Source organism: Pseudopodoces humilis, chromosome 6, assembly GCF_049639895.1.
Source record: "Pseudopodoces humilis isolate 2021_Gansu_Grassland_sample_001 chromosome 6, ASM4963989v1, whole genome shotgun sequence".
Taxonomy (NCBI): domain Eukaryota; kingdom Metazoa; phylum Chordata; class Aves; order Passeriformes; family Paridae; genus Pseudopodoces; species Pseudopodoces humilis.
Window position 1 is genome coordinate 71,046,788 of NC_142205.1, and position 10,155 is coordinate 71,056,942.

General features: G+C 51.7%; 1 protein-coding gene across 1 annotated transcript; it reads right to left on the reverse strand.

Annotated features, from left to right (window-relative positions):
• Positions 1-34: 34 nt before the first annotated feature.
• GRSF1 (G-rich RNA sequence binding factor 1) lies at positions 35-6,391 on the reverse strand. The gene is made up of 10 exons (XM_005531758.2): positions 6,230-6,391; positions 5,994-6,135; positions 5,176-5,331; positions 4,768-4,908; positions 3,816-3,945; positions 2,019-2,179; positions 1,777-1,898; positions 1,243-1,378; positions 1,053-1,133; positions 35-273 (listed from the first exon to the last, which is right to left on the reverse strand). The coding sequence occupies exons 1-9, from the start codon at positions 6,389-6,391 to the stop codon at positions 1,075-1,077; spliced, it is 1,209 nt and encodes a 402-aa protein (XP_005531815.1). The 3' UTR covers positions 35-273; positions 1,053-1,074.
• Between the last annotated feature and the right edge of the window lie 3,764 nt (positions 6,392-10,155).

Sequence of the window (10,155 nt, forward strand, 5' to 3'; positions counted from 1 at the left end):
TGCACCTGTGTGAGGACTTAGATCACTCAGCTGCTAATTGGCAATCCTGGTGTTTTATTAATGCAGCCTGATGCACCTAGAGCCCAGGACTGCTCCACCCTGCAGCCGTGGCCATTCCCACTGCAGCTGCTGCTGGTGCAACTCCCCACAGCCCACGGCATTTATTACAAGCTCTTTCACAAGGCTGAAGTAATCTTAGCTTGTCGTCCTCGTGGAGTGGTGACACTTGGACCTGATCTTCACGCTCATACCCAAGGAATGTGTTCACTTGGCCTAAAAACAAGAGGAAAAATAGAAATCACTCACTCCCTCACTGTGGCTTACTGTTTTCCTTTTTTTCCCCAATGCCCACTGCATTTTATTCCCAGTTAACCCCCGATTAGAATGCAGTAGTTGTTAGGTAATAGTAAAATACCAGACTGTGGGTGGGACACGCTCAGGTGGGGCTGCAGCACAGGCACACAGGGTGGGGGTGTTGAATTCCCCCCAGCACAGGCACCAGCGTGAGGGAGCTGCCAAGGAAGGAAGCGTGGGATGCAGGTAGGAGGTAGCAGTGCGCATCCTGAATAATCCAAGGGCTTATCCTTGGCCTGGGTTACAAACCCAGGATGGGTGGGCTGCCCTCCCTGCTGCAGGGACCAGGGCTTGGGGAGCAGTGACCACCACCCCCCACTTTCTGATGGGAATTCCTGGAACAAGCTGTCCACCATCTTTCAGGGTCCTATCAAACCCTACCCTACCCAAATTGTAGACCAATTCCTACAAAGCCACATCTGTGGGAAATGTTGAGCCACGTCTCCTCTCCTTGCCAGGGAATTATATAAGCCCATCAGCGCTTTCCACGCTGCCTCTGTGCTGCGGGACTGGCACCTGTGGACTCTGGAGGTGCAGGCTGTGGGATCCAGGCTGGACACCTGGTGTCAGGCTGGGGGGTGGTTCCCTCCAGCCCCTCTGTGTTTTAGCATTTGGGCTGCTTGGAATACTGTGGACTGTGAGCCTGGGGCACACACTGTTACCAAGAGAGCAGGGAGGACAGAGATAGATGTGCTTACCAAACGTGTGCCTGTGCTGTCACTAGCAGTTCTCCTTTCCCCTTGGATGTTCCTTCAGGAGCAATTCGATGGCACAGCCCTCTGGGGAAGGGAAGCGGGCTGAGGTCAGACACTTGCAGGATGAGCTGTGCCAAACCCCACAAGGGCTCAGTCCCAGGGTTGTAGGATCCCCTCTCTTTTTCTAACTTACCCATCTGTGACCCCTCCTTGGCCATCGCTGCAACCGTGTCCTCGTGGCTCTCAAAGTGCACATCCACCTCTCCTGTGGCATCTCCGTGGGAGTTGTATTCCACCAAGATCCTGGTGGGCCTCAGCGGAGCGAAAAACTGAAAAGCAGGAAAGAGAGCTTGGTGAGACCAGAACAGCAGTCATGCACCCTATTCGCCAAAAACTCAAAACTTTCACTGCCAAAACCTGCCAAGCCATGGGGGATCCGAGCTGAGCAGCACCAGGCTCCCTGATTCATCTGGGTGAAGCTGAGGCACTCCCCAGTCACTGGGGTGATGGATATTAACACATCCCAGCAAGCCGTAATTCTTCTTTTTCAGGGAGAGCAGATCCCCGTTGTGCCCGAGGCCACAGCTGTCCAAAGCCACACAGCACCGAGGGCTAAGAGACACTAACTAATTAAAAGCCTGCAATTCCTGCAGCTGCTACAATTAACTGAGGCTTTGCACAGGTAATGACAGAACCACGCTTGATCCGTAGCCGCACTGTTACTCACATTTATTATGTCCTGTGCGCTGGCCTGGGCAGGAAAACCCCTCATGTGGACAAAGTGCTGTGCTGGGGCGTTCTCAGACTCTAAAACGTTCCTGGAGCTTTCTGCTCCTTCCCTGCACAATTCTGTGGAATGGAGGGGAAAAGCCATCACTAGTGCTCACAGTGCCCCCCTCCCTCACGTGAAATCCGTGGGCACGTGGGGTGACACGGAGGGGCCTCGAGGAATGACAGGGAGGGACTCACTGGGTTCTCCTTCGGCACAGGAGCCTCCGGTGTCTCTCCAGCCCCTGTCTTCAGAGATGGATTCATACTCTCTTCTGGCTTTGGAATAGGCCATCACCTGCTTGCTGTAGGGCATGTGCCTTTGCATCTGCTGCTTTCTGCTCACGTACACTTCTATGTACCTGCAGCCCAAAGGGAAAGAGCACATGGCACACCAAGGCACTGAGGAATTAATTCATTTCGCTGGCACAGTTCTCTTGGACGCTGTTTTCCCCTCGCTGCACTTGTGCAGGCTGCACCCAAATCTAACACCCCAGCCAGCCCCAAAACAGGTCCCAGACCAGACAGGCCCACAGGATGCACAGGATCACAGGAAATACTTGTGTGGAGCCCTAAGATTTTCCGTACGCGCGTGAAACGGATGGGATTTCACCAGCACTGTTAAATCAGGCAGTTTCCAGAGCACTGAAGGAACAGTGTGATGACAAGGGAATACAGACATCCAAGGGAGGGGACCTGCCACCCTTCCTGAAGGGAGCAGCCAGACCAAGGGAAGCAACCCTGTGTACAGCTCAGTCCCCACAAGTCCCCACTCAGCACTGGGCACTGCTGGCGGCCAGTTCTGGATAAACCCAGAAGAATGAATGGGAGCAAGCTGCCAGCAATTTTGAAAACCCCTCCATTTTTTGGCTAATCACATGGAAACGGAGGTGTGTGAGCCAGATGGATGAGTCAGGTCAGCTCTTTTTGTGACAAAAAAAAATTATCAGTAGATTTGGAATTGAGCTCTACTTTAGAGGAGGTGAGTTCTATTAATTCAATTAATTAATTAATCAAAATCTGCCCTTGGAACAGCTGTTTGCTTTTAATATGATTGGGGAGGTTGACAAACAAAGAAATGCAGCCTGGAAACGGGAAGCAAGGAGATAAAAGGAAGGTAGTTGGTGTGCAGGAGGAGAGGTAAGGTTTGGAAAACTCTTAATTATTATGTGGGGTGCAGATAAAGTTTTATAGATTAGTGCAATCAGAAAGCTCAGAAAGGAAAAGCAGCCTTGGTTGTTTGGGGTTTTTTTTCTGCACACATCTCTGGAGGTATTTAAAAGCTGTGGGGGCTTACAGACAGGGTTTGGGGCCAGGCTGGCCAGTGTGCAGGTTAATAGTTGGACACAGTGATCTTAAAGGCCTTTTCTAAGCTCAATGGACTCTGGGAAAACGTGGCCTTGTGCCTCTGAGAGGCAAGAGGCTCTTGTGAGGTAAGAGTGTGGCACACTTTCAGTGTTCTGGAATAAAATGGTGTCATTCCCAAAGGGGACGTGGTCACCATGAAGGTGGAAGATGGCCAGCAGTCCCTGCTGGGAATGGACCCAAGCCAGGTCAGCCATGCCTCAAGCGGGTCCCCCTTGGGAGGAAGCGCCGGCTGTGCCGGGCACTGGGCTGAAGGGCAGGAGCACGCTGCCAAAATTACCCAAAGAATGGAGGAAGCCCGTGGGAATCTTTCAGGATCACGTGTCTGAAGGGGGCACAGGATCCCTGTGCACTGAGGCCTGGGCAGACTGTGTCTATCCAGCATTCCCCGCTCTGGAGGCTGTCACCCCTTTTCATTGGGATGAGAATGTCTTCAGGAATACCCAAACAACTGGAGACGTTCTGAGAGGCCCCAAAGTCTCTCAAAATATGAGCGCTGCAGGTGCCTCTGCTCCCCTTAATTGCACTGTGAGTGTGAGATGAGCTGCTTGAGCTGGCAGGAGGCTTCCTGCCAGTCCCACATGTGCTTCACACCGTGTTCTCCTAGCCCCTGAACTCCAGGGAAGCACCCACCTACTTCCCATGTATTCCCTGTGCCGTAGCAGGGCCTTGGCCGCCATTTCAGGAGTCGCAAACTGCACGAAAGCTTCTCCCGTTCTTCTGTCTCCCCGGTAAAGGAAAGCTATGTCTGTTATTTTCAGACCTAGACATGGCAGGGGAGAAAAAGGCATTGACTGTGGCAGATATTTGTGCTATAGCTCAGAAAGTTGTTTTTTGTTTTTTCTTTTTTTACCTTACTTTTCTGGTTTTTGACAAGCTAACTGAGCAGCTACATACTTTTGAAACAACTGCTGGTGCTGGCCTAAGTACCTTTTATAAACTCCAACTGTTTTGCTTTAAGGCAGTTTCCACAGAAGACTTAACTGAAAAAAGGAATCAATTTGAGACTTCAAGTAAGTGAATCCAGGTTCTGGACAACAAGTAGATCCAGAGCACAAACGCTCTTGAATTTTTCTCTTATTAGGGTAGGTTTTTTTTCTGTATTTTTTAAAACTCAAGTCAGATTCAGTGAATTTCACTTTTTGTGCTGTAGAATGTCTTGGGGAGCCAGGACCTGGACTACTCCAGCACCAAGCATGGGACAAGGATTCAAGTGGCATATGTGATCTACCCATCCTGATGCCACAGCTGGGAACACCCACATTGCATTCACTTGGACTGCAACTATCACTCAAGCCTTTTTCCTTCTCAAGTCTGCCAAATTACACACTGACAGCAATCCAACATCAAACATCTGGTCCCCTTCCTCTGCTTCCCCTGGCCCAAACTGGAATGCTGAAGATACCGATTCTGGGTTAGACATGCACAAGGTGCTCAGAAAGCCTGTGTGACTTCTGGAGAACTCCTTGTGGTGTTTAAAGGGTTTGAGGCTGCGTGTGCTTTGCCTCGTCCCTTGAGGAACGACAGCATCAGCTTAAGGAAGTGAATGCCTGGTAAAGGAAGAGCATGGCCCAGGCTGAGTTACCTGAGAAGAAATCTGCAATGTCCTCCTCGGTGGAGGTGAAGGGGAGGCCTCGGAGCAGCACAACTCCGTCGCTCATGGCCTGCGACTCGTCCCGCAGGCTCCGCATCAGGCCCTCCACATCGCTGTCGTGGACTTCAAACACTGCAAGGAACGCGGCCGTGGAGCGTTTTGCCACCTGGCACTGGAAGCACTCTCCTAAGGCAGCTTTCCCCTGCTGCAAAGCTCCATCCTGTTTCCTCCCCCACCCCCTGCTCTGTGCTCCTGCCCCTCTGCTTTCCCAGGCCAGCCTAGGACATTTCCATGACCCGCTGCTCAGCTCCACCCCCACCATGCTTCGCGCTAACCGAGGAGTTCTCTCATCCCCCAGGGAGTTCCACTGACAGGAAACTCCTGCTGCTCCAAACCCACCTTTCACGTAGCGTGGGCCCATGTACCTCAGGTGCTTTTCCAGGGCTCTCTGGACATCTGCCTTGGACTCCAGCTCGATCAAGGCATCCCCCCTGCGCCTCCCATCCCTGTTTAAGAGGAAGTGTACCCCGTTCTCACCGTTCCGAATTCTACAGCCTGGAAACCGAAGGACACACAACACAGGGACACACAGGCCTGCATCAGACACGGGGATCTGTGTCCTGACCGCAGCGCTCAGGGCTCGTCCCCTCAGCGCTGCAGAACAAAGGCTACAACACTCATGTTTCTAACACAAAGTCTAACTTCAGGCCGGCTTGCTTTAGTTGGGCAGGCCAGCAAGTAATTAAAAAATGTGCCTCTGGCTCCTGGGAGGATGCAGCATCGTAGGGCAGTTGGGTGGATTGGCACCACAAAGGTGTGTAAAAGCTATGAATGAGAATCAGAAAACAACACTGCAGTTTATACTAATCAGTAAAAACCTCCGGTGTCTTAAAAAGAGAGGAGTTTGAGCCAGCCATAATGGCCTGTAAGAGCATCACTTGGAACTGGATTGCCTCTGCTGTGGAGACATTGATTAAGAACGAGCTCGTCCAGCTAAACTCAAGAGACCATAAGGATGAGCTTCTAGTCAGTGTCCAGCAGTCTGGATGTTGATTATTCCCTTTATATGTGTCAGTTGTGAATCATTTTGCAGCAATAATAAGACCTCATCTTTCTCTGGCTAACGATCACTAAGTTTTCCTTCTGTTAGGTAATCATGAACTTATGGGCTCAGTGCCAGCATGCAGAAGAGTTAGGCAGAAAATGAACACTCATACTATCAAAGAAGGTAAGGACATCTTCCTCGGTGCACGAGAACGGGAATCCTTGTGCCCTGACGAGGTAGACAGCGTCGCCTTCCGCCTTGGGTGAGGCGGGCTCCTGCTCGGAGAGACCTTCGTGGGACGGAGCATCTGTCACCTGTCACGGACACACGAGAAAAGCCCCCGGGTGAGAAGGGGAAGGCCGCGGAGGTTTCCCGCGGGGGGGTGCCCGCCATTTTCGGCGGCCGTACCTGGCTGTAAGCGCGGAGGGCGGCGCGGAGCGGGGCCGGGGCCGGGGCTGGGACCAGGAGCGGGGCCAGGGCGGGCCGGGCCAGGCGCAGCGCGGGCGGCAGCGCCGGGCCCCGGCCCAGCAGCAGCGCGGACAGAGCGCGGCGGGCGGCAGCCACGGCCATGCCGGGGATGGCGGCTCCGCCCCCGCGACCTTCCCTCCCTCCTTCCCTCCTTCCTTCCTTCCCGGCAGGCGCTGCACGGGAAGCGCTTCCCGGGCACCGCCGGCTGCCCGCGGGGCTCGGGGGGTGCGCGCTGCTCTGCCCGGGCTGCGGCTCCCCGGGATGGGACGGGCGTCCGCGGCTTGGCTGCTGCCTTTTCCTGCCGCTGCTGCCTTTTCCTGCCACAGAGCTGTGGCTCAGAATGGCCTGGGTTGGAAGGGAACTTAAAGATCATCCCGTTCCAGCGCCTGCCACGGGCAGGGACAGCTACCGCTAGACCAGGTTCCTCCAAGCCCCGTCCAGCCTGGACATGAGCACTTGCAGGGATCAGGCGGCCACAGTTTTTAAGGGCAACCTGTGCCACGGCCTCACGGGGAAGAATTTTTTCCCAATATCCCATCTAACCCTGCCTTTTGCCAGTGTGAAGCCATTCCCCCTTGTCCTGTCACTCCCTTGTAAGTAGTCTCCGTCTTTCGTGCAGGCTCCCTTCAGGCACTGGAAGGCCGCAATTGGGTTGTCCTGAAGTTTTTCCAGGCAGAAAACATCCTAATTCTCCTAGCTTTTCCTCACAGCAGAGGTGCTCCCTCCCTCAGATAACCTTGGTGGCCTCCTCTGCACTTGCTCCAACTGGTCAATGTCCTTTCAGTGCTGAGCACCCCAGGGCTGGATGCAGCATTCCAGGTGGGAATTCCTGCTCACCTGAGCAGGGCAGAGGGGAGGAATCCCCCCTTCCCCTGCTGCCCACGCTGTGGAGGTGAGCCCAGGACACCAGTGGCTTCTTGCAAGACAAAGTTTTAAGCTGGGCTTCATCACTGACAAGCCTTTTAGACCCCTTCCCTGGAGACTGATTTTCCAAGAGACATGATTTTCTTCACCCCCCATTCCCATTCCTGCCTGAAGGTCTCAGAGGCAGCACCGGCTGAACCTGTTGGTGAAGAATATTTCCCCTTCAGCAGGGAAGACAGTCCTGCTGTCACTGCTGCATCCAGGAGGGGTAAGGGGGAAAGGCCTGCCACCAGCTTCTCCTAAGTGCACACCTGGGGAAAGTAGGTCGCGCTGAACCCACAGAAAATTTTTTAGGATGAAGCAAAACGAGTAGGAAAAGGCAAGCCAAAATGCCAAACCCAGGAACCCAGGGAGGGGCTGAGGATGCAGGGTGTTCAGGCAGGTATCCAAGCAGCTGTTGAGGAGGAGGGTGGGCCAGGCCAAGCAGGACCCCAGCATCAGGAAGATGGTGAGAGGTGTGACAGCCGAGATACTCCTCCCTTCTCCAGCACCCTGTAGCCAGGGGATGGCCAACTACGAGTTGCAATTTCAGGCCACCAAACCCGAAATACAATCTTGGGTTTTTCAGCACGAGTCTTTCATCTTGTTCTGCTGCCAACACATTTATCAGCAGCCTTGAACGTTTCTTACCCGGACTCTGAAAATGTGAACAAGCTACTTTATGTCACCCTCTGGCTGCTGGCTGCTGCTTTTGTAAACTATTCCTTGTAACAAACTTTCACATGACAGACTATAACCCTGAGGATAGCACAGCCTCCTGACAACAGCACTCTCGGCCCTCCTGAGTTTTCAAGGTAAATCACATATATTAATGTGCATTTTCAAAGGAATGACCCTTAATTTCAAAGGAATGTTGACCTCGGTGCCCAAGTGGTTCACATTCCAGTCTTTTGTAGGCTACTTGCCAGGTTTCTCTTCAGAACCTTCTTTAAATAAGTGAGGCAAATGTTGTAAGAGAGGGGAAAAGAATGAAAATAACTATAGGAATTCATCTTGAGCACTTATCTTTATCTAGATTGGCTTTTGTGCTTTCAGTTTAACTGAATAAGCAGATGTACATCTTAGGGACCGAGGGAATGGCTGGGGCATTCTTCCCCCCTGACCCAAGCAGGGTGCAAGGAAGGGTCCCTCGAAGGCATGCACATCTTCTACCCATTTTTCCTTGGATTTGCCTGCTTCCCAAGTACAGGGAAAAACACCCACTGCTGCTTGTCTGGCAGCTTGTCAGGTTTGTGGGAGTTACCTTTAGAGGGCACCGTGTTGTTGGGCAACTGCTGGCGCTGAAGTTTCCATGGAATCTCAGAGCTTCCTTAGTTACACGATGGATCTGCGCCTCTGCACCTATGGTAGGATATCAAGGTCATTCTAGGACAAGAGAGCTTGAATTTATTCACTCGACAGAGCTGCTGTTGAATGAAGTTGGCTTAGGAGAGGGAATCTGACTGTAAAAACAGCAGATCTCAGGAGATGCCTGCATACTGCTGTGGACCAAGAATTTATCTGCCTGGGAGGATGCCTTTTTTTATTTTATTTTTTTTTCCTTAAATAATGTTAAACAGGTTGTTGTAAAGAATAATAGATACCAGCTATTCTTTACTCTGATCAGACTAAAAATGATGCTCGGAAAAGCATGGGATGTGATACTAAAACTAGTGCTTATCTTATACTGGGAAACATTCCTTATCCCTCTGTGTAATCTGCTGTCAAGGAAAATTGAACTTCTGTTCTCTTGTGGTATTTTCCAAAATTATTTCTACACTGTGTTATTTTTTAAACCAAAATGCTGCTTCCCTGTTTCGCGTTCCCCATCCTCTATACACGTTAAGTTCTGGGATCTCATTTTTTATGCTGCTTTCAGCTGGAATGTTCGCGTTTATCGAGCTGTGCTGAAAAGCTGAGAACTCCAGCTCAGGGCTGAAGCACTTTGCCAGCCGGAGGGCCCTTCCAGAGGAATTCTTTAGGCTGTGCAGCGCGCTGGATAAACGGAGATGACAGAGGCGAGGACACGGGAGCGGGTCGGCCCTTACGTAAGGCTGCAGCTCCCTGCCAGCCCCTCGGCTCGGCGGCGGCCGAGGAGAGCCCTTCATGTGACCCTCAGCCGTCCCCAACAGCCCAATTTTAATGTGAGACATAAAGCCTGCTCGTTACGTAAGCGTCTCTCCTGGCCAAGCGCTTCCTACTGCAGTAACCAACATTTAATTTTAACTCGCCGCTAAAATAAAACGTTCCGTGGGCAGGAGGAAGTGTATGGGTGGGAACAGGGAACGGAGCTTGTTCGTGTCCCAACAGGAATGCACCAGAAAGATCAGTGATGTATTTCTGCTTGATTTACAGGGCCAACTTAGTCTGACAGCATCTGTTACAAAATGCCCCAAGACCCATTCCACGCTTTGGCTAATACAGCCAAAAGGAGAATTGCAAACGTCGTGAAATGCTTTTTAATTACACCATTGCTGCCCAGTAAAACACTGGATTCTAAAGGTGTCCTAAAAACAGTAGTGTAATTTTAATTGACTTAGAAATGCACTGACCTGGCATTTTGACTTGGTCTGAAGGACAGAGACAGAGAGTGGAAAATGCAGTTTCAGCATTTAAAAAACGTGAGGGAAGCAGATGACTGTCAGCGTGGCCACCTAAGGCGTTAGAGCTGAAACCCCTGACGTGCCGTGTGGAAAGTTAGTGTTGCGTGGGACTGTAGCCTGTTTTGATGTGCTGAATTTGCCTGATAAATCTGAAAGCCATCAGGTTTTCCTCTGGCCTACCTGAAGCATCGTGAGGTTTTTGGGATGGCCAAATCCCCTTGCGGCAGGAGGGTATCCCTGAGGGTCATGCTGCCTGTCCTGTGCCCTCTCCAAAATCCGGCTTCTTACTGACCTAAACAGAGCCAGATTTTTGCGTGAAAATTATACCCTGGATTGCAACTTTATTGCCATAAAGAGCAC

Coding starts and splice junctions, on each gene's coding strand:
- GRSF1 (XM_005531758.2), bottom strand. CDS start 6,391: ATGGCCGTGGCTGCCGCCCGCCGCGCTCTGTCCGCGCTGCTGCTGGGC. Junction 6,136..6,229: donor CCCTCCGCGCTTACAGCCAG/GTACGGCCGCCG, acceptor TGTCCGTGACAG/GTGACAGATGCTCCGTCCCA. Junction 1,379..1,776: donor GCGCACAGGACATAATAAAT/GTGAGTAACAGT, acceptor CCTGCTTTTCAG/TTTTTCGCTCCGCTGAGGCC.